The 27,812-nt window shown below is 56.4% G+C and overlaps 6 protein-coding genes across 6 annotated transcripts; all 6 read left to right on the plus strand.

Annotated features, from left to right (window-relative positions):
- Window positions 1-970: 970 nt before the first annotated feature.
- Window positions 971-6,991, plus strand: JKF63_01086 (uncharacterized protein; the record flags this gene model as incomplete). The annotated part of the gene is made up of 1 exon (XM_067897135.1): window positions 971-6,991. The coding sequence occupies one exon, from the start codon at window positions 971-973 to the stop codon at window positions 6,989-6,991; it is 6,021 nt and encodes a 2,006-aa protein (XP_067753292.1).
- A 1,792-nt stretch (window positions 6,992-8,783) lies between these two features.
- Window positions 8,784-12,368, plus strand: JKF63_01087 (uncharacterized protein; the record flags this gene model as incomplete). Its single annotated transcript, XM_067897136.1, has 1 exon — window positions 8,784-12,368. The coding sequence occupies one exon, from the start codon at window positions 8,784-8,786 to the stop codon at window positions 12,366-12,368; it is 3,585 nt and encodes a 1,194-aa protein (XP_067753293.1).
- Window positions 12,369-15,286: 2,918 nt separating this feature from the next.
- Window positions 15,287-16,009, plus strand: JKF63_01088 (uncharacterized protein; the record flags this gene model as incomplete). The annotated part of the gene is made up of 1 exon (XM_067897137.1): window positions 15,287-16,009. One exon carries the CDS (start codon window positions 15,287-15,289, stop codon window positions 16,007-16,009), a length of 723 nt encoding a protein of 240 aa, XP_067753294.1.
- Window positions 16,010-17,019: 1,010 nt separating this feature from the next.
- JKF63_01089 (uncharacterized protein) lies at window positions 17,020-17,595 on the plus strand (the record flags this gene model as incomplete). Its single annotated transcript, XM_067897138.1, has 1 exon — window positions 17,020-17,595. One exon carries the CDS (start codon window positions 17,020-17,022, stop codon window positions 17,593-17,595), a length of 576 nt encoding a protein of 191 aa, XP_067753295.1.
- Window positions 17,596-19,231: 1,636 nt separating this feature from the next.
- JKF63_01090 (uncharacterized protein) lies at window positions 19,232-20,476 on the plus strand (the record flags this gene model as incomplete). The annotated part of the gene is made up of 1 exon (XM_067897139.1): window positions 19,232-20,476. The coding sequence occupies one exon, from the start codon at window positions 19,232-19,234 to the stop codon at window positions 20,474-20,476; it is 1,245 nt and encodes a 414-aa protein (XP_067753296.1).
- Window positions 20,477-24,102: 3,626 nt separating this feature from the next.
- On the plus strand, window positions 24,103-26,523 carry JKF63_01091 (uncharacterized protein; the record flags this gene model as incomplete). Its single annotated transcript, XM_067897140.1, has 1 exon — window positions 24,103-26,523. One exon carries the CDS (start codon window positions 24,103-24,105, stop codon window positions 26,521-26,523), a length of 2,421 nt encoding a protein of 806 aa, XP_067753297.1.
- Between the last annotated feature and the right edge of the window lie 1,289 nt (window positions 26,524-27,812).

Here is a 27,812-nt window from a genome sequence, read left to right on the forward strand (position 1 = left end):
ATATGCCCGAGGGAAAAAAGGTCAAGTAAAAAAAATGGTTTGTCTTGCCTCCTCATCCCCATGGTCTCCCCTCTTTCTTCATTACCGTCGGCGTGACAGCTCTCCCAGTCGGGCGGTGCCGTCATGCTTCGTCTGCGACTCACTTGATGCGCGCCACAGCCTCCATTTTGAGCACCTCTTATTGCACTTTCCTTCACCGTTGTCCACCCCAACTACCCCCCCCCTCGTCTTGTATCACTCGGAACACGCATAACATAACCATATAGCACTACGCTTTACTACATGGCCCGTGTGTCTGCCGTGAATGGTTATTTATTTATGCATATACATAATATGTATGTACACACACACATATATATGTATATATAGGTAGATGAGTATATATATGTTGCCCGTTCGTCTAGTCTTCATAGGAAACCCATCGTCTTCCCCCCAAATCTCATTGCTTCTTCGGATGCGTTGTCCGCCCAGCAGCATCCACTTTCACCTCTTGTAAGTGTTTGTTTTCACAGTTTATACGTCCCTTTTCAAGCTCCTGCTCTCTCTTCCCCCCCCCCCCCCATCAAAAAAAAAAGTAGGTGCGAGCAAGGGGGGCAAAGGAAGGGAGGGGGCACAGACGCAGCTAATACAGAGAGGCGCAAAGTCAAAGCGTGAACGGAGCAGACCGTCGCACATACCTTTCACACTTTCCCACAATTCTCACAGCATCCGAAGAGGGACATAAAACACTGAAACAAAGTGCCTCCTCGCATAAAAGCTTTTATTTTTTTCGAGTGGCACTAGTCCCTACATTATTTGCTACCGATTATTTGTTGTTCTTCAGCTTGTGTGTTTCACTTGCGGTGCATTGCATCCTCACTCCGCCGTCATTGCCTTGACGTTGCCCTGGCACTGCCTCCCAGCACGCCCGCATACAAGAACGCACTGCAGCCTCGCCACACCAATCCGCTCTCCTAGTCACGCCAGTCTGATGAAACAAGCGCCCAGACAAGGCAGCCGTCGATGCTCGCCTGGGCCACACGCACAGCGGCGAAGCATTTGGCCACAACGCGCCACCCCCAAGGCAGCCTCAGGTATCTTCTCAGGGGAGCACCCACACCAGAAATGTGGTGCACGCCATCGACCCTCGTCACCTCCCCCTGTCGCTACCGCGTATCCTAAACAGGAGGCACATGTCTCTGTATCCACCTCGACGGGCAGCGATGCTGCTGGCGGGCTGAATGCAGTGACCACCGCCCCTCCCACGCTGCTGACAACCGAAGACTTGGAGGCGAAAGATGGCATGCGAAGGCCGCCCTTGAGGCGGCCAAACTCACCTGTAACAGAAGTTTCTACTGCCGTTTGTAGTACAGTGCAGCGACAGACGCCAACAATTCATCAAAGCACGGGTAACAAGAGTCCCACTTCAGCTGTACAGCCCCATGGTGTGCGCCACCTAGCACCCCTGCCACCGTACCGAAGGCGCCGTGTGGTTTCCGCGTCTCCCTCTTCGTCCTGCCTCTCCTTCAGTGCATCCGACACACACTACACCACGTCGGGGAGCTGCAGCAGCACAAGCTGCAGGGTCGCTTGTAGAACGCAGAGGTCACGGCGGCGTAACTTCCACCGAAACCGCCGTCATCCCGGGGCGCCAGCGTCAGCAACGTATCCCTCTGCATCGTCTGCCGCTTCGAGAGGCTCGAAAACGTCACGGTGTGCGTCAAAGCGGCAATGGAATGAGCATCGCGTGATTTTCCGTAGGGCCTATCCCAACGCAAGCAGCAGTCGAAGCCCCTCATCCGCAACATCGCGAGATGACACGACGGCTGGATCAAGGAAAACCTCCAGCAACTGCTTCCCCGGTAGGTGGAAAGACATGGGCGGGATCAAAGACAACAACGCCTCCCTCCTGCCTCTCTCCCCTGCACCAGTCACGTCTACCTGTGTCTTGACCGATGTGCTGCCGCGCGATGTGTATCTCCACATTTGCGGTTTTCTGACAGAGGTGGACTGCTGCACGCTGCTCGAAGTGAGTCTGCACATGCATGCCGCCATCACAAGCGCCGACAGCAACGTATGGCGTCATATCTGCTTGAGTACGTGGATGTGGAAGCAGGGCTTTCAAACATTCATTCAACAAACGCGTGCGCTGGAATCCTTGACGCGCCAAGAGGAACGAGAGGTGCTGGCGCTGCAGCAGCACATGCTCCTCTTGCGCGAAAAGAATACCGTCTTTGGTGAATCAGATGTGTCTGCCACGTGTGACTGTGCAACGGTGCTCATTCGCCGCCGGCAACACGAACGCGCCCAGTGGATGGCGGCGGCCAACGCGGCAGCGGGTACCGGGATTTCAGCACTGTATCATGCGAGTTTGACGAACAGGGTGGGCAGTGCGACTACCTCTGCGAGCAGCACGACGCGAACCGACAGCTGTAGCGATGCAAACAGGGAGAGCCGCAGCCGGCGTCGCAAGAAGTTAGGCAGCCGACTCCGTCATGGAGGCACAAGGCACAGCATCGCCACCACAGCATCGACGTCTCGGCGCAGCGGCAACTTGAGTAGTGCAGCAGAGAGACGGTCAACACACGCAACACGACCGGCTGAAACCGCAGGGCAGAGGCGACTCTCTTCATGGCTGGAAGTGACTGACACTTCGAGGGCATCGTGGAGCCTTCGCAAGCGCAGTGACCGCCTTCGTGGTGATGAGGATACATGCAAGTCAGTGATCGACTCCTCCTCCTCCTCATCACAAACTTCGTCGTCGTCTGGGGTGTTTAGAGATGAAGCGACTCGCAACGGCAAACGCCACAAACAGGCGTACTTATCGAACCGTAACTGGACTGACCATCCCGAAAGCCGACAGCTCCTAGGCGGCTCCTACGCAGGCGAGAGGGGCCTCAGTGCCACGCATAGCTCGACTCAGTCGCCACCCCCCCTAAGCAGTCACGCACGAGCCTTGACAGACCAACACGAAAGGGAGAACGTTGAATTCTTGGTGGCGCTAGGCTCAGCGAATGTATCAGTCAGCAAAGAGGTGTCGGCAACCGAGCGTCTAAGCATGAGGGGTAGCGAGACAGGCGACAGAAGACAGCGGCGAGTGTGCATTCGCCTGCCAGAGGAGAAAGCAGCAGAGGGCGACCAGGACAATAATGCAAACCTGACAGACACGTCTGCGTGCGCTGTACGCTCTCGTAGCGGCTCTCGGCACCGCAGGCGGCATCGCCGCTCTTCCTCTCACAGACCACTTTCCCCTGCCCACGGGCAGCGTCGTCATCGACGGCGCGATGGCTCGCCACAGCAGCAGCACCGTCAGCGCTCAAAGCCCCCAGGCAGCCGGTACCGCCGCAGCCACAGCGTAAAACGGCGAAAACCGGCTCGCCAGCGTCGACGGAGGCGTGGCCGCAGCCGAGGCCCACGCTCCACCGGCGGCGGCGGCGGCAGGCACCGTTCCCAGTCGCACCGTGGTCAAAGTCGTCATCACCGCTCTGCACATCAACACCATCACAGCACCAAAGTAACGCAAAGTTCGCGGCGACGACGTCGTCGGCAACGCAATGCCGCCGCAGCAGCCGCTGCCGCACAAGCTAATCGTGACGGGAACATAACAAATGCCTACGCATCCTCGCTGAGGGGCGCTGCTCACACTAACGGCGCCGGAGGCAACACCTACTTTTACCAGACAGCGACATATGAAGCTATCAAAAGCACGACCCCGGTGCACCAAGCGCAACACTTGGCGCCCTCTGTGGTTCCCTTTAAGCTTGGTGCCCGGTTGGCTCCTGCAGCGAGGGCCGCAGAAGCTGCCGTGTCTCAAAACCAAAGCAAGGTGCAACATAATCCTTGCCAACCTGGCGGTAGTGAAGAGCATTCGCACGAGCCGCTCGCCACTAGCGCTGCCGTCGCACAAACTGTCGCCTTACTGAGTAGTGGCAGCGGTATCGCTGAGAGGACGGCGCCGATAGTTCAGCAAGGGGGCTCAGTCTCTCAGCAGGTAGCGCCATCTCAAGCCACTGCTGGCGCGTCCTGTCTGGTGGCGTTACCCGGCACAAGCCCAAGCGAGGAGGGGTTGTACTGGTGGCAGTTGACGCCTGAAGCTCGTCAGCGTCAACTTCGCCGCATGCAACAGCGGGAACGTCAGCAATATCAGCAGAGGGCCTCCCCCAGCGATGGGCGCATTACGCGAGCGGTGCCGTCTCTGCCAGATGGGGATGAGTTGGCAGATGAGGCGGCGCTGCGAGAGTGGGACGAGCTCGAGGCCCCCTCCTTTGGCTCCTTGAGCGACACCACCGACGAGGAGAGCACTGACACAAGTCAGGACGAAGACAGGGAAGAAGAGTACAGCGATCCCAACGCCACTTCCGCCGCTTCCGATGGCAACACTGATCGAGAGGGGAGGACTGAGAATGGGCATCATCGTTGTCCCTGCTGCCCCGGTGGTCGAAAAAGCTGGTGGAGCCGAAGCAGGTCGGCGAGGCGGTCCACCCTCAGTGACACTACAATGTGGACTGAGGCGCGTCGCCGCCACTCGCATCGTCAACACCACGGTAGTGAAACCGGCACGTCATCGCCCTCCTCCTCCTCCTCCTCAAGTCGTACTCACACGCACCCTCCTCCGTCACTCGACGACGACGACGACGGCGGCGCTGACTGCGAGTTGGGGGTTGACAGTACAAAGGAGCGGTGGACGCGCGCAGACGCCCATGCGGCTGCATCTCTCCCATATCAGCGCTGCAGGTTGAGCGACGTCACTGGAAAGCATCGCAGGAAAAGTTACGACGACTCTCATCCTGGTCGATCTGACGATGCGAACGACAGATACGATGCTGAGGAGGGCGCAGTGGTTGTGCCCAGCACTGCCCGGGCCGTTATCAGTGAGGCAGACAAGAAGTGCATCACAAGCGACAGCAGCAGTAGCAGTAGCAGTAGCAGCAGTGGCGACGCGCCTTCTCGTGTACGCCGCACAGGTCGCCCCTACACCTCACCTGGCACATCTCTGTCTGCATCAGTGTCATCCTTGTGTAGGCCAGCGATTCGTGCGGAACGACGTCTTGTCAAAGCGCTGGCGAAGCGGTACGAGCCCATTGAAGAGGCGATGATGATTACACACTCCAAGAGCGTTCTCATTCACACGCTGGAGCGACAAACTCATGCGCACCTCCCACGTCTTCTCGCAGCAGCAGCTCAGCGGCAGCGTCGCTTAGTGATGATGAGCACGCGACCCGCCGCTGCAGCAGCGGCTCAGCACACCGGTACCTCTCTCATTTCTTCTACGGTTGCATTGCATTCTGGAACTCCAGAGTTCTCCGAGGCGGCATCGGTATCGGCAACACGAGCTATTTTTCTCATTGGGCCTGGCAGCGGTGGCTTCAATGGCAATGGTGGGGTCGCGACAGCGCTGCCCGTGGCTGCCTCACCCACTGCCACGCCGGCACCTCACCACCTCCCCTCTTCTTTGGAGAACCCCTTCAGCACGGTTGCAGCAGCGACCCTGGGCATGCCCGCGTCGCCGCTACAACAGCTCGCTCGCATCACCAGCTTCAACGCCACGGCCAACCCGAGCGCTGAGCTCCGCGGCCGCGTAAATGGAATGGTGTCTTCCCAAGAACACCCCTGTTCCTCTCGACTCACCACAAATACCGCCAGCCCAGTTGCAGACACGGTGGACAACACCAACGGCTTTGGGCCCAGAGCTCTTGCGCACCCACGAAACCTTTTGGAGCGCCATCACACGGATGTTGCCCTCGGAAACAGCGGTGTCAGTGGGGCTGCACTACCAAGCACTGACAGCGCGCCGATGCAACTAACTAACGAAGACGAGGTCGAGGAAGAGGATGAGGACGACGACGACGACGACGAGGAGGAGCAACTTGCCCCCGTTTCGTGGAAGTTCGCCTTCTTCATGTCTCGCCGCGAGGCGCAGCGAGCAAAGATCACTTTGCAAGATCTTCTAGAGGGAATGTGGGTTGTGTGCTTCCGCAGCAGCGGCCGCACTCACCCAATCCGCTTCATGAGACAGAACCAGATTATTGTATATCCGCCTCTCCCTACAGAAGAGGAGGAGCGGCCACGACGGCACCACCTGGAACCCAGTGGAGCCCAAGTTGAGGCTGCCCTCTCGACACCTGCGGCCACCGAAACCAACGCCGTCTCAGCCTCACCGCCGCTGCCCTTTCATATTTTGCAAGGCGGTATGCAGTTGGTGGTCCACCAGTTCCCACCCATGAGAGTGACACGGCGGAACGCTTCACAGTCGGTGACCGCTGTGGTTGGCGGCGCACCAACGACAGCGGTGCCCACGCCCCCGACTAGTGCTCCAGGTGCAGCCACGCTGACGCCGTCAATGATGGCGGAGAAACGATTTGCTGCAGAGCCGCAAGCAACCTTGCGCAAAATGCGTCTGTGCATGCTGGCATCCGACGCACGAGACGAAGCTACACTTGAAGCGATGGCGGTCTGTGGAATCACGGGAGGCTCTAACGTCGCCAACTGCGCTGTCGAGGGAGGGAAGAATCGGGCAGCTGGCAGGGACTTTGGGGGCCGAGACTGCACTTCTTTTGATTTTTGCAATTCTAGTTCTGCGGCCTCCTCCGCCACGACGAACGATGTGCGTCGCGCTATTGCGCAGCGACTGGGGTTTCCTGCTGCCTACATTCACGAGGTGCTTGGTCAAGCCCCGGCTAAACCAAATGGAGAACACCTCAGCGGAGATGCTGATGCCACAATGTGTCGCAAATGCAGTGCTACCGCTTCCCAAGCCAGACGGCAACCTGTCTTTTACGGCCCACAGACGCGACGCGAGTTCGAGGAAGAGCAGCGGCGTGAAGCGCTTTTTGCACCGGGCGGGACCGGTGATGTTTTAAATGATTGGGGCTGGACGATTGCGAGTCAGCACGTAAAGATTTTCTCTTTGGATGTTACAGCCCCCTTGTATGTGGAGCGACTGCAGCGCGTTGCTTATGTGGAGATCAGCGGCCGCAGTCGCGGTAGGGAGCGCGACCCCGGTGCTTCGTAGCCGCAGCTGCGCAAAATTGTAAGGTGTGAAAAGATGAGTGAATAGCACCATTGAAGTGACGGTGCAAGGCGCGCGACCACTGGGATGCCTGAGCAGAACGCGACGCTGTATATGGCTCTGCTGCGCAGTTGCCGTGATTCGCCATGAGCCCTCCCTCCTTTGCTGCCTTTCATCATCGACTTCAAAAATGATTTTGCGCGTGTGTGTGTGTGTGTGTGTGTGATGCAATGGTGTATCTGCCTCTGGGCGTCAATGTGTTGAGTCGGTATTGTTGTCCGTGCCCCCCCCCCCTCCTCCTCCTCCTCTTTTGTGAGCCTCTTTTTGGATGCCGCCCTTTCTGTGCTGGTGTCTTCTTCAAAGGGGGGGTGGGCTTGAGGGTGGAAGAAAGAGGGCTGCTCTGCTGGTTACAATGCGTTCGGGGATCGAACAGAAAGAATGGTGATAGAGGGATCGAACCAAGAGAGGGAGAGGGTGAAACACATCCCCGTGGACAAGTTGTTGCAATAAAAAGGTGATTCAGCTCGGCACCTTGACCACATATATGCATATCCACGTCGTCGACCCCCCCCCCCTTCGGATGATCTGCAGGCCCCTGCTTGAGTGGCGCCTGCTCGCTGTGCGTGCGGTCATCTGCCTCTGCACGTAGATGCAGCTACTCCTGCTATGGCGTCAAACCTGGCGTTTCCCCTCGCCACCTCACCCTACTCATCTCCCTCCTTTCGTCACCTCGTTTTCCTCCCCGGTTTGATGTCTCTTGCACCACCTCATACAGACGCGCGCGCACACACACACACACACACCATATATCCACGGCGCCCATTCCCCCCTTTTTTTTCCTGCGCGTGTGAGTGTGAGTAGCCCTTTGCTTGACGGGGCTAAGAGAAAAGGGAAAGAGAGGGATAGACAAGACGCAAAAGAAAACGCATAGAGAAAATAAAAGCGCAGCAGACTTTGATAGTCCACTGACATCCCCCCCCCCCCCCTCCCCCCGTCTCTCTACCCCGCTGACCCGTCACTTCCTGCGCTATTGTGTTGTCTTGCGGTTTGGCGCTGGCGGCATTGCTCCATTTCCTGTTTTGTGCATCGGCATCTCTCTCTACACCCTATCCATCCGCTTTGTCGTTGCATGGTCATTTTTTTTGGGGGTTGGGGGGCGGCGCATCTGACCATCTCATTATCGCTCTGTGGCGCACAATCCCAGCTCCCTCTCTCACAGAATTAGTTGGGCCCATCTTCATTTTTATTTGACTCCGCTTTTTCCCATCGACTTATCTGCGCCGACCACTCCCCCGGCGTGTCTGCCCCTTCTTCGTTGTAGACCTCCGTTCCGCCGGCCGTACGCCCCTGCAACTTTGCAGGTGTGGTTGTTGTCCCTGGGAGAATCTGCGTAGCATCCCTTTCTGTGTGCATCTGTGTGCGTGCGTCTTTTCTCTCTCGCACCCCCTCCCTCCCTCCCTCCCTCCTGCCCGTTTCTCAGGGCTGTACGTTGTCATTCTTCTCATGTGATGTTGGGTAGCCGTCTTGAGCTCTCCTTGTCTCTCTACCGCGGGTGTGTCGATGACTCCACTTGAGGGGCACATACACATACACATAATCCTACAGGTGTTTCTGGATTCGATACGGTGACGGTCGGCGGGCGCTGCTGCATTCCTCATTGGCGACTCACCGTCGCCTCTCTTGGTAATCGGCCCCTTCGGTTCCTCGTCACCATCGTGTCCCACTTCGCCTGTACTTTCTTCGTCTCCCTGTGTGATGGGAAAAATATGTCAAGTCATCGGAGAAGCCATTCATCATGAACGCCTCTGTAAACTCAACTCTTTGGTCGTTCGGGCAAGTAAGCCCGCCTCACGGTAGCGACAGCGGCAGCAAGAGTTCTTCTTCATTCTCCGTCTGTCTACGCAGATACCTTCGGTGGCTCAGGGAGCTCCACAGCACCATCGACGCTGTGAGCGACGATGCCTACACACTCGATCGCCTTGTTCGCCAAGGAATACTTCCGCTCCGTCAGCGCACTGGCATTACACCCACCTTGGCAGAGGCACAATTGCGCGCTGCCGTGTGCGCCTTGCTCATTGGAGATGCTGTGGCGCAGCCAGGACGTCCAGGAGCAAATATGTGGGCGCCGTCTACGGCGAAAGCCGGGAGTAAGTACACCCCATCGAGTTTCAAGAGCACTTCCCCGTCACCATTGATTGTGCACACCGAGACCCCCCCTTGCCCCTGCCGCACCTATTTCGAACGGCAGCAGCGAGAGGCGGAGAGCCGCCTCCTCCACCACCGGGAAAGCAGTCAAGACGACGACGACAGCAAAGAAAGCCACGCCGGGCGCGCGGCCGTCATTGACAGTGGCAGCAGCAGCAGCAGCAATGGCGAGGACAAGGATCGCGCAGTGCGTCTTAGCGCGACTGTGTCTCATTTCACAGCTCGCTTCAAAGATGCCGTGCGCGGCGTTGAGACTGTTGACGGGCAGGCGGATGCCCCACTTGTGCAAACGGTGACGCTGGGCTACAGCGGAGGCAATCCCAGTTCTCGTAGGGGTGCCTCCCCTTTCGAAGGGGGCACAAGGGCCAGCTCGCGCCCATCAGGTGGCACCCCATCCCAGAAGGTCAATCTCCTTCCAGTCGCTGCAGCCTCGTCTTTCCCCGCCTCTTCTACTGGGTCCAATGACACTACACAACAGCCCCAGTGCGACAGCCGTGAAAGCAGCGAATCCTCGGCTCCCTCGCCTTTTCGGCCTCTCCCTGTACCCGTTGAGGCCGACACGCAAGCACATCGCACTCTTCACCCCATGTTGGCGCACGTCAGCCCCGAAGACGTTCGTCGCTGCTCGCTCTGCAGTGCGCAGTTGCTCCTCGAGAGTGCGTGGCATTCTATATATCAAATGAACCTGCTGACGCTGCTGAGTGGAGCTCCTTCTATGGCCGCGCCTCTGCCGCTTCCGCCACCTGATATACTGCGCATCCACCCCACAGAAGCTCTGCTGCTGCTGTACCAGTGCACGCAACGCTACTTCGTATCAGGCATTACTATGGCCACCTCGGTTGGAATACCAGCACTTTTGATGAAAAATGGTTCAGCCTCGCTCGGAAGGGATGAGGGTGCGCAGCCGCACGGTGCGCTGGATGTACTCCGCGGCGACCACGCTGGGGGGGCTGCTACTAATACATCCCTCACGGGGCAGCAGCAGCAGCAGCAGCATACCGCTGAAGAGCGAGTCCTCGCTGGGCTCGCAAGCAGCTTGCTTTGCGTAGTGGGGGGTATCACTGGCACAGCTGCTGAGCAGTTGTGGCCACGCGTAACCACAACTGCGCCCTCGAAAGTAATGCTCTCGGACATCATAGGCGACGTGCTGGCAGTGCGCTTTAAACTCTTCCACACTCTCTTTGTTCTCTGTACTACCGAGAACGGCAGTCGTGCGGCGCTGGCGGAGCTGAGAATCGCTTGCGATGACTTATTAGCGTGTCTGCAGCGCCTCGCATCATTGCACCAGAAAAACTGCGCATCGGACAAGGCCTCGCCACACCCGTTTCCACTGACACAGACGAGCGAGAATCACGCGCACCTCCCCGAATGTGGTGATGTAGAAATGACCAAAAGTAAAGAGGCCGCAGGGGCAACCACCGATGCCTCGGCAGCAGAAAAGTTTTCGTCCCCAACCCCCTTCGATTCTCACTCTCTTGACGCCGTTCACGAAACGATCGCCCAGGCTTTCGCGCTTCTCGGCACCCCTCGCACCACACCATGCGCTGTTGGTGCCGCCATTGGCGACGAAGCCGTAGCTGTTGTGATGGATGATATACGCGCACTGTGCTGCGTTGCAGCCCTTCTTGGCCTCTTCGCCAGGCTCGTACACACCCGCGAGGTGTCAGCGTGTGTGGGTGCCGGTGCGTCCACGCCCGCATCAGAACCCGACTCCCCCACCTCCCCCTTTTTGCTGTCGTCCTCACGGTCAATGTCGCCGCTTTATAACTGTCCCCTCCTCGACTACCATGTCTATCCGTGTCTCCAGCGACTGCAAAACTCCACTAGAGGCGATTGTAGTGCGCAAGCGCGTCATCTTGTCGCCCTGTGGTGGTTGCTGCGCGCAGAAGCGGTGCGGCACTGGGTGTGGGCGACAGCGGGCTGCTCATTTCACGTGCCGGGTAGGAGTGCTGCGTTGAAGGTGTTGGACGTGCTTATCACAGTGCACGAAAACCCCGAGCATGAGACGCAGTCGGTTCAGGAGCAGCAGTGCCAGCACTGGCCGCAGTGGCTCAGGGATGCCTCTCGCGCAGCCGTGCGCGCAAGCGACGTAGCAAATGAGTTTCTTGGACTCACACTTATTCCAGCATGGTCCTCCGCTTCCTCATCGCTTTCAACCCAGCCGCCCACAACTCCTGGCGCATCGATGAACGAGCCTCTGCGTTGGCAGTTGCCGGCGTTCTCAACCCCGCCCTTGTCGTTGCAGAAAAGCGTTGCCCTCCTCCCCCTGCCATGGCTTCGGCTTTGGCTGCTACTGTGCCCCCCTCTGTTCCGCGCTTCGCCAGCCGACGTATTTGCGCTGCGCCAACAAGTTCAACATCAGCGGGAGCGCGAAGATGCGCCACCGGCGATTGGAAGAGGGTCGACCGCAGTGAACCGTGGCACTGCACCCGGTGGTGCGGAAAAGGGCGGAGCCGTCCGCAAAGACAAGGCGCCGAGGCAAGCGCCTGCAAGGAGCACTAGCCAGGTTGTGAGCCGCGCAAAGCTCAAACCACCTAAGCGCACAGCCGTCATTGCAACTACATCGGTGGTCGCCAAACCGCACGGGGGCAGCCACAACCGCAGCGAGAGTATCACCAGTGTTACCGCCGCGCCGTACGACAAGCAAGCGAGAGAGGCGCAGCTTCAGCATCGCCTACAACACAGCAAAGAGCCAGTGTGCTTCTGGCTTCGATGGTGCCTGCTTTTCACGCCCTCGCCTCGAAGTCAGTCGAAGACAATCGACTCGGATGCACTGAGCAGCTCCTCCTCGACTTTGCTGTTGTCGGCGCTGGAGAGAGTCGTTACGGCGTTGCACTACCCCAGGTCCGCATGGATTCAAGGGATGCGGCGCAGCGCGGCGTCGTCAACGGAAATCGTTCTCTTGCTGCAGCACGCCTTTCCCATCTACACCCCTGCGAACTTGGTTTCCGCATTAACGGCCCAAGCGCAGCTGTTTCTGGCGTGTGGGGAGGATCTCCGGAATGAATCGGAGGCCAAGCACCAGGCGGCAGCGACCCTGCCGCCCGCGCACAAGACTAGTGAGGACATCACCTTCGCCCCTTACTCGTTTGCCGCAGCAGTAAGAGCTCTGCACGACGCGGTAGAAGACGTGAAGCACTCGTCGGCGACACCAACGCCCACGCCGCCCCACTAGCACCTCGTCGTTCGCCACGTAACGTCCGCGTCGGCACCAGCAGGTATTCTTCGTTGAAGGTGGGGGCAGCTCGTCCCGTCCCAAGGACCGAAGTGGTGGTGTCCGCAACGTGGCTGCTGGCCCAACAGTGGCTAAACGGCGCAAAGGCAATGAAAAGTGTCGTCTGTCGTTGTTGGAGTCGCGCGCCTTCTCGCGGCACGTCGCCGGCAGCTGCCTCGAGGCCTGCACTGCCAACAGAACCCCTCTTAAGGCTGCTTGTATTGAAGCTGAGAAGGCTGTGGTACCGGCTGCTGCGGGAGACAGCGAGTCTGCGGCAAGGGGGGGGGTGGTCGGGGGCGGGCTTTTTCGACCGCGAGAAGTGTGAGCGGACGTCTGGGGTATGATTTGCGCTGCCGTATTGGGAGGACGCACTCTTTTCTCCCGCCACACAGTACTGGGGTGGATCGACACGGGAAGGGAAAAAGGTGGTCGAATGCGAGCGTCACTACCAGCCGCTTTCCTGGCCGTCTTTATGTTACGCGGGGCCGCTCCTGTGTGTCACAATATCGGGTGGTGACGTGCGTACAAGACAACGGCGGTGCTGGCAGGAGAAGGGGTGGCGCCCTTTTGTGTTATATATGGTAGAACTGAACAGGAACAAGCGGCCCTGGGCGCAGGCCGTCACCTGAGAGAGTACATTGTCGTGTTCGGCAAGTCGCACGTGACGCTGGCACGAACGAGTGAAGGGGGGGGGGAACAGAACGAAAAGAGTCAGGGATGTGGATGCAATTCGGTAGAGCGTTGGGCTGGACACCCCTTCTTCCCCCCCCCTTCTCTATGTTCATCTTCTTGTGCCCACTAGTGCCTCTTCGACACACGAGAACCCCCGCATGCTCAGGGCCCCCATCACCTCTTCTCGCCCTTCGTGTTCTACACTGAGTCAGTCCAGCGAAGAGGCCAACTACTGAGGTGGCCTGGGGGGGGGGATGCGAAGGAGATACGTAGGTCACGTTTACTGGTGCCCACTGGCGCGCATCCACTTGCACTTCCCCTTCCTAGCCAGTCTTCCCTCCTGACAGATGTGCTGCGACACACACGCACACGCACACACGCGAGCACACAAGGCGAAAACGGAGGCCGTAAGCAAGGGCCATGGACCTTGACTGTACGCCCCTTCGTTCTCCCCTTCAAAGAGGCCGCCACTGCGTTCACAGAGAAACATGGAGTCCCAATACTCTGCAGCTTACGGCGCTGTGCACACAAATGAAGCCGCTGCCGTAGCGACCACGCTCCTGGCACAGACACTTGTCACTCCTATAAGTGCACCACGCTGGAAAAAAAACGTTCGTCGTCGAGCGGAGGCCGTAGAACAGCGGCGGTATTCATTGGGCGCTGCCAACGCCAGCATATTGAAGACTGGACTAGAGTCCTCTGTGCAATCGCTGATGGTCACTACGCTGTTGGGCAGAAACGATCATAAGGGTGTGACGGCAACCTTGGTCATCTCTTGTCTCACGGGCCCGCAAATATGCCTAGCTCTCCCACCACCCTAACGATTTCTCAAACCGCCCTCTGGAGGTCGCGCCAAGGAGACTACCGACACGCAGTTCAATGTTAACCACTCTCCATAATAGGCGGTGCGCTGAGTGGCGTGCATGGATAGTGGATGTGCTTAGCATTCATGGGACTGCCGTGTGTCTGATGAGATCAGAAAACTGGGTGGGAGAGGAGTACTGTTGTGTACCTACTCTTCTGGTGCACGGGCCACAGACAGTAACGCCGACGATATCATCTTGGGTGAGGCGGCATATCGGGAGACGTTGCAATCCTGAGCAACGAGCGGGTGTGTGTGGGGCGGGGAGGGGGGGCTTTTTTTTTTCCCCAGTCGCTACCGCTTCCTCGAACCGCAGTGTAGATTGTCTGCTGGATTATCCCTAGACATGACACCTGGCGCCAGTGGCGTCGTCTGGCACTATGCGACCCTGCAGAAGCTGCGAGGAAGCACATACCAGCGAGAGAAGTGGTGCCGACGTGCAGAGCACCCAACCAGATCGCAGCCATGCGCGATCACCTCTTTTGCACCTGTGAGTAGGGCAGGACAACACGCCATTGATGATCGCTCCACTCGCTGTCATTTTCTGCTTGTGTCAAAGATGAAAAGACGGCACCGTGTCATCCATTTAAAAGCCTGCTGATGCGCGTTCGAGAAGGAAGTACTGCTCTGCTGTGGACACCTCCTCTATTTTCATTGTTCTGCATGTGCGCTTTGGTCACCTCTTACACTCCCCCCCCCCCAAGAAAAGACATGATGATGATGATGATGCGGATGGGTGTTGGTCATATGATCCCTCGCCGCTACCGCTTTGTGTTCTCCTGATCTTTTGAGATGGCGAGAGGCATTCAAATCATCTCGCATGTGCTCGCACGGTTCACATGACTACCCCGATACCCCTCCCCCCCTCCCACCAACTGAGCACCCACCATGGTATAGGGGATCCTTGGGTGGTGAAGAAGGGCAAAGGAATCCCCATGTTCACCTTTTTTTTTCTCCGTGAGTAGTGTTGATAAGAACGCGAGCGGTGCGCAGCCCCGTTGGGCATATGCGTCCACGGAAATGAGGTGGTCTTGGGAGCTTCTGCTGCAATGAATAATATATCGGTCAACACCACACCACCTCCCTCCCTTTCTTTTTTTTTTTGGAGGGCTGCATATTGGTGCAGCACACTCCTTGCTGCAGCACACACACACACTGCTCTATACGTACAGAGATTTCTGAATTTGCTACAAACGTCTGTGCAATCATAGAGAGACACACAGATAAAAAGAAAAAGAGGGAAGGGAAGGGGGAGAAAGATCTCTACCCCAACTCTTTTTTCTTTCTTCCTTGCATAAACATATACTTCACCTTCAACCGTCAATGGGCCTTCACTAAAGATATCATGCACAACATGAACCGTGTAATGGCTGCCACAGTGGCCTGTCCCGCCGTTGGCACGCACACAGCGTGGAAAGCACAACAACAGCTACGTCACGGTCTTCAGGGATCGATGAGCTCCACCCCCCTCTTGTCTTCGTTACCACTGCTCCGCTTATCCACCTCACAGATGACGGCTACTGCTGTCTTTCCGTGCGTGCAACGCTGCCAGAACCTCAAAATGGCGGTACGTCTTCAGCATGCCACGCCGACTCGCGAGGCTACAGTGCCCTCCACCAGTGCACACGAATCCTCGCCGAGTGTTTCTTCATCCCATGACAACCTCGGCGGCGATGACGTGCGCATTGACCCACGTCGCCTTCCAGGCACTATCCCTGGCATCACACAGGAGGAGCTGGCAGCACGTATCGTGAAATATCACTCACAGAGGTCAAGGCAGGTGAAGGAAATGTCGGCCAAAGCGGTAGCGCAGGAGGTAGAACTGATGCGCCGCTCACTCTCACCGAATGCCTTTGCCGAGTACATGGCGCATCTTGAGGAAAAACAGAAGGCGGCGGCGGCGGAGGAGGCAAGGATGGCTGCCATGTCTACAGTTGAACTACACCACTACCAACAGAAGAAACGCAGACAGGCAGCCCGGTACCAATGGTACAAGACATTTTTGGTGATCTCCGCACTTTTGGGGAGCACCGTTTTCCTTTTCTCGCTCTTCCTGTTTTTCAAGTGAGCGTGTGCGTTGTGCATGGGGTGTGTAGTCGCGTGGTTTACATTCCGCTTTGTGACTTTGCCGTGATGCCCTCTTCGGCATATATTTTTTTTCGTTGTGGTTTGTTTTCGCTTCGGGTAACTTCTTCGGCGCGTCGGTTCACACATCATTCTTCTGATAAGCGGGCTCTGTAACCGCACTTTGCTTCTGGTGGTGAGGTGGTCTTGGGCGTGGCTCGCTGTGTGATGAGGCAAACGGTAACACATGCTCCGCTGCCTCTCTTTTCTGATCATCACTCGTGTGGCATTGCCTCTTCTGTGTAGCTGTGGTTACTTCACTTGTTTCTCGACACACAAGAAGTGAGTGAATGAGGGGAGGGGAGGGGAGGGGGGAGCGGTTCATGTCGACGCACATTCCCATACAGAGTGAGGGTGGAAGGGAACTCGAAAGGGAAAAGCGCTCCTTGTAAACTGAGGAGGATGTGCACGTACGTCCCCGCGTGTTTATGTGCGGTGGTGATAATGGTGGTGGTGGTGGTGGTGGGAACGTGAGAGCACAAAATATAAATATCCACTCAAGGACTCGAACGAAAAGGAAAAAAACAGAGAGAAGAGCTATGAGGAAAACGGCAGCGACTCCCTCCCTCTCTTTTTAGCCTCCACGTCGGTACGCTCACATCTGCGCGAACCGTGGTGTGGGTAGCTGGAGCGCGCGCGGGGCGTGGGGAGGGGGGGAGGGGGGGGTTAGTAGCAGGGGAAGAGGATTGCCACTGAAGTACGGCTGGACGTTGTAGTGTAGTTCTGTTTCTCGCTACCCCCCCCCCCTCACCCAACCACCGATTGTGAGCAGTCAAAGCTTGTAGTAACATAATCGCTGTTACTGCCGGACCCCTTCTCCTTCAAAAGTAAACCTTTTATTTGATTCTCTGCTCCGCCCTCCAAGCAATGCGTTTGCTCGTATTTTCCCCCCACGTGCATCCTAGGCCTGGTGTCACCATACCAGCGCTGGGGAGCATCAGCAGCGTTACTGGTATGGCTGGCGCTGCCGTTTCGTTCTCGCCCGCTAGCAGCGGTGGAGGTGTACATCCCACCCGACTCCTCCGTCGGCCGCAGACGATGAAACCGAACCCCAACGAGGCGACGAGTGGCCAGTTCGAGAAAAGCTTCGAGAAGATGACGGACAAGATCGAGTCGCGCCTCCCGTTTCGACAGCACCACGTTCTGCACGGCAACATCTACGAGCAGCAGTATGGCGACCGTAGTGAACACGACATGTGGCTGGAGGCGCAGGAAGACCTGCACGGGCGTGAGAAGGAGAAGCCAGCGGCACGGCAAGCGCGGAGCTACTTCTCCGAAGAAGACCTTTCGCCGACGGCGATGCACGTCCGCTCACCACAGCTAAAGGTGGCACAAAACCTTCAGAGACAAACATACGACAAGAAGATTCTCAAGACGACGGCGGAGCCGGCTGCGTACTACTACCCTGAGATGACAATGAGGGAAAAACAGGTCCGCCGTTGGAAACTCATTGCTGTCTGGAGCATCGTTGGCGTGGGAACGCTAACTGGTTTGCGACATTGGGGAGAGAGCACGCGCACAGCTGGTTAACACCACTTCGCTCCACCACCACCACCTGCACTCGTCGGCTTTCTTTGAAAGCGTTTCTTTGTGTGCTCTCGTGTGTGTGTGTGTGTGTGTGCATATGTTCGCCTCTCTTGTGACATATTCCCCCTCAAACCGGTAGTGGAGGGACCTCAGTCAACATATATGATAGTGTCTCTTCCTCCTCCCGTCTCTTGCGGATGAGCACCCCCCCAAAAAAAAGCGAGGCACCTTTAAGATGAGTGCTCGGCGGGGAGGGTGACGGTGAATCAACTGGACTGCTACGACAAAAACTTGCATGAAAGCGCAGTCACTAGCGAAGAATTTGCATTGGTGTGTGTTTGTGTGTCTGTGTCTGAAGAAAATGCTCAAAACAAAAACAGTGGACGCCGTTGCTTACAGAAAACACGTCGACGTTTGCTGTTCCTCTCGTTCCTTCTCTTCCCTTCCCAGTTCTTTTGGTAGACAGTGTCACGGCTGCAAAGGCGCTGACTGCTTTCATGCACTACGTTGCCTCCTCCTCCTCCTCCTTCCGACCTCATAATCCTTCTCGACGTCTTTATTTCACTGCTTAATTTTATTTTTTATGGGTGAACCTGTTTTGTTATCGCTGCTGTCGTTCGTCAATGTGTGGGACACACACACACACACACGCACACTTTTTACCCTCTTCTCGCGCCCCCCCCCCCGATCCCCCGGGTGGCATTGCACAGAGAAACCGCCCACGTACACGCACACACACTCACACGTTCGTCACTCATTTCTTGTGTTTCACACACCCTCCTCTTGTCATTCCTTGTTGTCTTGCTCCTGCCTAACTGCGCCCCTCTATCTCTATCCCAATACCCAACACGCATCTGTCATAGAGATCAACCACCGTCATCGCCACTACCCGTTAGAAAAGACACGCCGGTGGCTAAGGTTACGTGAAATACGCTCGTTTGTGCGACCAAAGATTGCATTGCAAGAGGGGGGAACAGACAGACAGTCAGACACACACACACACGCGCGCGCGCGCGTGGAAACAAATAAATTTTAAAGAAATAGAAGTGTCCATCGCCTCACTGCACACGTGCGGCAACGCACACGCACAGACAGACGCTCGGCCACACATACGGCTGGGAGAGTAGGGGAAAGGGCAAAAAAAAACGAAAAATAATAAAACGCACCATACATCAAGCATATAATTTTTTTGGTTCAGAAGGGGAGGGGAGGCACACACTCAAAGCTGTGTCGTAGTCGAGTACGAAAGCAATATCCCTCTCCGTAAGTTCGTTTGTTTTATACAGCACACATACAATCACACAACACAACACAACACAACACACACACACAAAAGCGTTCATCATTACGCACAGCCCCACCCGCACGATCACGTGTGCATTAAAGAGACTTTGAGAGTCGCGTGTGTGTGCGCGTGCGTCTGTTTTGTGTTGAGTGAGAAGAGGCAAACTTGCAGAAGACGTCTCCGTTGTCGACGTCCGTCGCCCCTCTCCTCACTCACTCACTCAACTTATATATAGAAATATATATATATATATATTTACTACACCAACCACGCGCGTGGCAACCGACCCCACCACACACACACACACACACACACACACAGAGATCAACGTACAACCCCAAGTCAAGAAACGCGATGGCGTACACGAGCAAGTCTGCCAGCAAGGCAGTTGATGACTTCTTCGACAACGAGGGTGAGATGTCGCCTGCGGTGAAGACAACGGACCATTCGCTGAACACCGTCATGGATCACAGCCACTTTGCTACGATGATCGACCTGCAAAAACGCCTCCTGAGCATTATGGCAGAAGCGCAGACGATTGTCCAGCACTTACAGCAGAACGGCTTCTTTCCACGCAGCAATGGTGCCAACCCGGATAAAGATGCAGCCAACGTAGTCATCGAGATGCTGCGCTCCAGCCTTGAGGCACCCAAGTCTGTGCCACCGCCGCCGAACGGGATGGGGTGCGTCCCAGTGCCGCCCACCACCGCCAAAAGTGCACGGTGCATGCCCACTCCCAGCTTGGCAGAGATGCCTGCTGCTATGGAGGACGCGCCTCCCCAGGCACCGGCCGAGTGGTCCCTCAGGAAAATGTCCCACAGGACCAACAAGACAGACACCAATGCGAGCAGCAGCGAGAACGCCCACAACGGCGTCAACGAAATCTTTGCTTCTGGTCAAAGCGGTCAAGTGCATCCCTGCACCGACGCTGCGGGTGACCGACGAGCAGAGAACGAATCGGACGAGTTACAGGAGGGCTCAGAGGTCCTGGCTTTTGTGGAGTTCAAGCGTGGCCGCGTTCGCAAGTATGTGTGCGACCACCGGATCGAGCCTGGAAACTACGTTCTTGTCGATGGCGACCGTGGCACAGATTGCGGTCTGTTGGTTCAGACGATCGCACGCCTCCCTAACAATGAAACGGCTGTTGTGACGATGGAGGGTTGCGACATCCCTGACGAGAAGATCAAGCTGGAGAACGGCCGCGTCCTGCGCAAGGCTTCAGAGGAAGACATTGACCGCCTTCATAATATCATTGCGAACGCAGAGGGTGTCGCGCTCAAGACGTGCCGCCAGCGGTGCGAGGATCTCGGCATTGACATTGACCTGCAAGATGTAGAATACCAATTCGACATGAAGAAAATCAGCTTCTTCTTTGACTGCGACCACAGCGTTGACTTTCGCTCTCTCGTGCGTGAGCTCTACCGCACTTTTGGGGCACGCATCTGGATGGAAAACACAAACCCCAGGGTCAAGAACTCGATGCCAGAATCTAATGGCCACGAACGCGGTCACGGTGGTGGTGGTGGTGGTGGTGGTCATCACGGCAACGGCGGCGGCTGGCGCAACCACAACCGTGGCTCTCGCGGGCGTGACTACTGAGATGACCAAGGTCAAAAAAAACTTTGGGTATAAAGAGTAAATCGCCGCTGGCGGGGCCACGCGCCGCATCTTTTTTTTTTTTTCCGCCTTCCGTGATTTCTCTTCTTTTGCTGGTTTTTCGTGGATGCCGGTTCACGATGGCGTGTGTGGGAACCTCGCGCCCTCTTCAAGTTGCATGGGTGTCCCTTCCGAAAAGGATAAGCTCCAAAGAGAGGAGAGAGGGCAAGTGATACGGGAGGTGGAGAATACACGAAAGGGCGAACAATACCTGAAGAAGTAGGCTTGTGTTTATATACATCGCGAAGATGAGGCTCTCCTCCATGCAGCTCCTCTTCATCCACGGACCGCATCAAAACGAGGACTTCGGAGAGGGCGATCTTGAGCGCGATGTACTTTATTCCCCCTTTTTCCCTTCCCTGCACCGTCTCTGGGGTGACACGGAGTTCAAACATATATACATATATATATATCTGTGTGTGTGTGTGCTTGTGTGTTTTTTTTTTCCGAGGGAAAGCAGCGGGCGCCGGGGGAAAAGGGGGATTTTTTGCTACTGTTGATTTAACCCCTGGTGCGTTTCATGTCCCACCATCCGCCACCCCTCCCTTCCCCCCCCTCCTTCCCCCTCCTTCCCCCTCCTCCTCCGTCAGTATTTCCTGTGTTGCGTCAATGTTTCGGGGAGAGAGGAGGGCAGTCGCAGGAAATAGAACAAATGACAGGCAGAAACAGAGAAACAGACAGTAAAAAAAAAAGGGGGGGCTAACCGCAGAAACGGCGCATTGTCGCGGGAGGAGTGAGAAGTGACGCTGACGTGAGCCGCCGCGTGCCTTTTCAACTTTTTGTGCCGTGACACACGGGGAGAGACGAAGAGGAACAAACAGGGCATAGCACACGCAGGCACGCACGCACACAAGACTAGTGTAGAAAAGATATTGCCTGTGTGGGGGGGTTTCGTGCATAGCCGCAGGCGTGCACTCTATGTGTGGCAGTGGTGGTGAAGCTTCATATATCTTTTGTTTATTTGCCTGGGCTTTTTTTTTCGTGTGTGTGTGTGTGTATTAAACGTGTTTTTCTTGGTGGTCTCCAATACTTTTCGCTTGCCTGCTTGCTGGTCGGTCGGTGCTCCTCTCTGTTTTCTAATGTGATTTTACTGTTCTGTCGTAGCCGTCGCTGTCATTTTGATCTGCGCATCTCTCTGTCATTCACTCTGTGGTTGTGTGTGTGTGTGTGTGTGTGTGCGCGCATCGTATGCAGCATCTCTCTTTTTTTTCTGACCCCCCCCCCCACCCCCGATATGTTGCGTTATTGATGTTTTCGCCCGCTCACATGCATCTTATCACTATTTGTAGAAAAAAAGAATGAAAAGATGTCTCTCTCGTCGAGCCTCATAGAACGCTCGTCGTTGTTGCTGCTCTCGCCGCTGTATGACCGTTGCTGTGCTGACGCAAATCTCACGACCGGGGACCAAAGAACCATCAGCTTGAGCCCCACCCCTTAAACAGCTCAGTAACCGAGAATATTTTTCTTTGGACGTGAAGAAGACGAGGAGAAAAAAAAACACAAGCGCTCTGCACAAACGCGAAGGAAAAATTTGAAGGGATGGGGGAGGACGATAATTTTCCCCCAGTGTGGAACTGTGGCGATTTTTTGAAGCCTTTTCTATATGTGACACATTCACACACACACACACCACAGTGCGTGTATGTTGTGTGTGGTCGCGTAGTTTTCATTATTGTGTTTATGCTCTTTTTTTTTGTGTGTGCCTTCACACATATCCCTACTCCTGTCTCCACCATAGACAATTGAAGTCAAGAAAGCGAAGCAATTGGCAACCGAAGGGGCCAAGAGAGCTGCGCTTTCCTGTGTGTGTGTGTGTGTGTGTGTGTGTAGGGCGATGATGTCCGCCTGTCCCAAGGAACACGAGAGGGAGAGTGGAGTAAAGCCAAGCGCACATAGATATAGAAGGACCCGGGTTACGGTGTGAGGGAGGGGGATTGAGGCGGGGGGGAGGTTGTATCATGGGTGGCATGCTTCTCTTTTTTTTTTTAGAAGCCATGTGGCTCGCACCAGAACGAGGGATTTGCTGTGGGGGTTCAAGCCTGAAAAATTTGTGGTCAGGAGTGAAGGCAGCGTTGTCGAACAAGAAAGAGGAGCAACACGAAGCGAGTTTTTTTTCTCGCCCGGTCATGACCTGCCATACGGGTTCCCCCATCTGCCAATCCGGTTTAATGTCACGCCAACACGCCGCAGCCGTTTCTCAATTCATTTGACCCATTCTCGCCCTGTCGTCGTGCCTTCGCTCTCCCGCTCCTCTGATCATGTCTCTGCATTGCTTTTGGTTGATTTGAAGGAACGATGTTCGCGCACGCCTGGTTCGCGTCCCCCCCCCCCCACCTACCCACCCACCCACCCTCTCCCCCGTCCTCGTTATGTCTCAACCCCCAACCACTTCAATCAGCAATCCTTGCCTCTCTGCCTCGTATAGCTAATGAACACACCGATGAAGCGTATCACAGCATGGATCCTCACACAGGCGTGATAATAGACACCACCTTTGGGGGGCTAAGAAAAGGTGAAGAGGAGGCATACGGGTGACATGGCAGACTCCGCCTTTGCCTTCCCCTACTTGAATCTCATTCTCTTTATGTTTCCTTGCCTTTTCATTTTTCTGGCCACTGTTTGGATATTCTCTACGTGTGTAGAGCTAAAGTCACTCCTCCCCCCTTCTGTCCATGATGTGACCGTGGACTCGTTGAGTGTGCCCGGGATGTCTTCTCCTCCCCGTATGCGCCTTTGGTACCTTCCGTTGTTGTTGTTGTTGTTTTCTCAGGTCTGTTTGTGCGCTTTGCATATATTTATATTTATATTTATATATTTATATCATCATCGCTATCGTCGCTGTGTTTCTCCTTCATTTCTCTTCCCCCCTCCCTCCCTCCCTCCTCTCTTCTCGAGGGGGGGTGGAGGGGGATCTGTGTATGTCTGTGTGCGTATGTATGTTCAGGCCATAACAACAAAAAAAAAAACGAAGGAATGACATCTTAGGGAAAGGCAAAGGGTTTCACTGCAGCAGCGGCGCCAAAAAAATAACAAATGAGCAAATGGACGCTAGTTCACGGACATAGCACCCGCTATCTGGCAAAGCCGTGGTGGGACTCTCGAACGGGAGGGGGGAGACAGGAAGGAAGGAGTCCATGGATGACGTACGGCGATGTCGGGGGGGGTGCTGGGCTCGCTTGCCTTCCCCCAGAGCTCCGCTGTATCCCCCCCCCCGCTCCTTGGATGCAACTATACACCCACGTACACGCATACCTAACGTACTGGCGCGTCTGTTTGCATGTATGTGCGTCACCGATTACGTCTCTCACCGTCGCCTTGTATGTTCGCTCGTCTGCTGCTGGAACTTGTGCGCTTGTGGCTCCTCCTCCTCCACACGGAACAACTCCACATGATTCCCATCGCCCCCCCCAAAAAAAAAATTCTCTCCTCGCACACCAACAGGGACATTCTGCTCCTTTCCTCTCTCCTCCTCCTTTTTTACTGCCTCTTCCCTACACATCACCCTCGCTTCGACCGCCCCCTCCCTGACACCCCTCGTGTTTTTCCTTCAATGCGATTCCCTTGCTAGAATGCTGAACTGGTCACTGCCACTGTTGCGCCGTCGCGGCACGGGCCACGTCGTAAAGTACCTTGAGGGCGTGCCTACCCCCACAACGCTTGTTGACCACCTCGCCGGCGCCAATCTGCATGCGTCAACCGAGACGCCATTCTTCACTACTGTACCCCGCTACATAGACACGCAGCGGGAGCAGCGGCTGTCACGCCTGTATTTCCATCATGTCCTGTACCCTGCTGGGGGAGCACGGCTGCCCTATCAAGCGGTCGTGGTGCGTGGCGGACGTGCAGTGCGCGCCTCAGTCACACACCTTGTGCGGGTCAAGAAGGACACGAGTAGATTTTCGCAGGAACCAGAAAAGCAGCGACCCGTGGTATCCACTCGCACTGCGGTGCCCCAACCACCAAACCCGCTTGCTGTGCCTTTCTCTCAACTCGGCTCGTCAAGCCCCGCGCCCGCGTCTTCTGCCTCAGTAAAAATGCCCGTCATCAACACCAGCGCTACGACCCCCACCGAGGGCGTTCCAGCCGCGGGGTCATGGGCGCGCGCGGACCCTGCAAGGCGACCTTACTTCTCCGCCGGCACACCACACCGCCACGCGCTGCACCAAACCCTTCCAAAGCCGCCCGGGGCTTTGAATCGGCATGTGCGGGCGGTGGAGGACACGATTTTAGCTCCGCTGCGGGGAGTCCTGGAGCACTTCTGGAATGAATCAAAGGAAACCGGAAGCCTATCGAGCCAAGCCGCCAGGGGTGGGTCGCCTGCCGCCTCCCTGCAAGGGACGCACGAGATGGCAGAGCGTGTGCGACAGTTGCTTGTGTCCCCAGCAGCCGGACTTCTGTGGGTTCCTACCTCTTCGTCCCTGCCAAACGCTGCTGCTGCTGCCGCTGCCGCCGCTTGTGAGAAAAACAACGTCACCTCCGGCACGGCCTCTGATGGTTCAGAGCAGCGTTGTTGGGAGGATTTAATGGCGCACGTACAGGAGAGAGTGGCAGCCCTGACGATGCTTGGTGAGGCTGAAAAGACATTCCCTGCAGCTGTGCGTACGTGCTTGTATGTGCAGACACGGCTTCCACCACCATCAGCGGTGGCGCTTCCGCTAGCACAGGTGCGCGATTATGTTCATGACAGCAAGCAGGCTGCGGGACATCTCCATGTGCACGATGACGCATACGAGGATCTCGTTTGCCGGATTTCTGGTGATCTGATGCCAGTGGTGCCGTTTGCCGTGGGTCACCCCATTACGTCTGTGGCTACCAATGGTGCTGCTCTATCGCTGTCAGACAGCATCTTTGCGCACGTGACGTGCCTGGCGCGACTAAACGTGAGCGTGTCGCCACCGCCGTCGGCAGAAACCTCACCGCTGGCAGCTGCAAAGAACGGCTCTGGAACCTCAGTCGAGTCATCAGGGTCGAGTATGCAATCTGGCGTGCACCCCGTCAAAGAGGCGGTGTCCCACACGTGTGCCAGCACCTCTACCTCTGCGGAGCCTTGGCGCTTGGGTGGTGTCGGGTTGGATCTCGTGACACCCCTGCGCGCACGCACCGTTTCGGAGCCCCACCCGACAAAGCCATCGGTGCGCACGAGCGGACGCTTGCCAGCAGCAGCTCACCAGGGCACCTCAACCGCGGAAGCAAACGCGGGGAGCGCAGAAATGGGACGGTATGTTTGTGGCCGGACAGACGCAGAGACGTACTTACTCCCACAGCGCGAGCTGCTATTGACGCTCCACGTGCCCATGTACACAGAGGACATGTGCGCTGCGCAAAATCAGGAACGACTGCGCCGGCAAGCGCGCATAGGTCGCGCAAGTCGAACAGCGATATCGGCAGCGTGGCCAATGGAGCAAGCACGGCTGACATCGTCGCTCCGCGCAGCGGGTCAGTTCACGAATGCGATGAGCGCGAACGAGACAGGAGTGTATCCTGCAAATGTGCAGCCGCAAGTGCCTACAGCGCTCCACTCGTCACCCCCGAAGGTGCCAGTGCTTCTGTCCCGAACGAGTTACGAAGTTCGTGCCCTGCCAGGCGATGTCGTGTACATTCCTCGGGGGTGGGGCTTTGACGTGCAACGCATTGTCGGCACGGCCACAATCCGCACGGGCAACAACTGCATTGGAGGGCGTCCTGATGCAGACGACGTGTATTTCTGTGATCACCGTGCCCTTGCGGCGGACAAGAAATCGTTATTTTGCCGCCGGTCGGCCACGCCTTCGAAGAACAAAGACCCCGTTGACTCTGAGTCCTGTGCGAGGTCGGCAGCGTCGGTGCAGCTCACCTCCATCGAGGTGGACGCCTTTTGTCTCAACTACCACCCATACCCCGAGCTAACAGAGGCGCAGGCGGCTGTCTACGTTGCAGCGAACTACGTGCACAGCGGGGTTGAAGAATTTTACGAACGTGGCGGCAACCCCGTCTATCGATCATACCGCTGAAAATAGGCTGCCCCCTTTAACAGAGGTACGCATGGAAAAAAAAAAGTATTGTGGGCTCTCTCTGCTCGCTGTGGTGGCGGTGGAGAGAGAAAGGGGGGGGTTACTTTCATCGGACTCATCTGCACTCTTCCGAGTCACTGCACCTCACCCTCACCCCCGCGACTCTCCTTTTACCCTTGTCGATTTCATGTCTGTGAGCCTCGGATTGACATCGGTGGTCACCCTAGCGCAGCCCTCCAGCCCCACCCGCCTTGAATCGACAACTCGCTTCTTTCCCTCATGGACTTAGGTGCGTGCATGTGGCTGTAGTTGCAGCTTGCCGTATCGCTCGACGTGACACAGAGTGTTTTCGTCTTCCTGTGTTTTTTTTTACCTCCATTAAAGGGCTCTCTGAAAAGTTCGCGTGCCGTGCTGTGCATCCTTTGTCACACACACACACACGCGCGCGCGCGCAGACCGCCGGACAATGCGAGGAGAACAAGGAAAACACTACGAACTCACAAGGCCCCTGCCATCACTGAGCGCTGATGTACGACCTGCATTAAAATATCTTGCAATCCTTCCTGTGCTTGGGTGTGAGAAGCCCATGTCGGTGTTTGTCGTTTAACGTAACCACTCTGTCATGCAACCCGAGAGTGTAAGTCTACCACCCCCGGCCTGCCCAAAAGGGGGAGGGGGGACCGTCATGTGGTGCGAACCAACAGGAGGTCCACCTCACACAAGTGGCCCCCCCCCCCTCAGTGGGTGACCTCACAGCGGCCTCTCCACCCCCACTCCCTCGAGAGTAGCCAGTAAAGGTCGGGTGAGATGCATTTGGGTCATGCTGGCACTTTGATGATGATATATGAGTAGCATAGACCCGCTCATCGTTGCAGGTCTTTCCGAAGTGACGCCATGCACGTCCTCATTGCTGATATTCGTAGCGATTAGTAGGCTCCGTCCCTCCCCCCCCCCCTCCCCGGTACCTTCTCTGTCTTCGCCTTCCCCCCCCCCTGCCCCCGCAAAAAAAAAAAGATGCGGATCGGTTTCTCTCCGCAGCTAAATGCCCTCCCTTGAAATTGGACCTGCCTTCTCCTCCACTTTGCTTCTCTTGTCGCCCTTCTGCCGATGCTGTCTCACCCCACCCATCCCACCTTCATCACACTCACTTCTCTACCCGCAGCTTGGCCTTGACCCGTGCGCACAACACCCCCCCCCGGTCCCGCGCTCCTCTCTTCACTCTCCCCTCCGAAAATAAAAAAAAGACTGAAGACAGCGAAAGGTAATAACCTCCCTCGCTTTCCACTCTC

The sequence above is a fragment of the Porcisia hertigi genome, chromosome 35, assembly GCF_017918235.1.
Source record: "Porcisia hertigi strain C119 chromosome 35, whole genome shotgun sequence".
In the NCBI taxonomy this organism is placed as follows: domain Eukaryota; phylum Euglenozoa; class Kinetoplastea; order Trypanosomatida; family Trypanosomatidae; genus Porcisia; species Porcisia hertigi.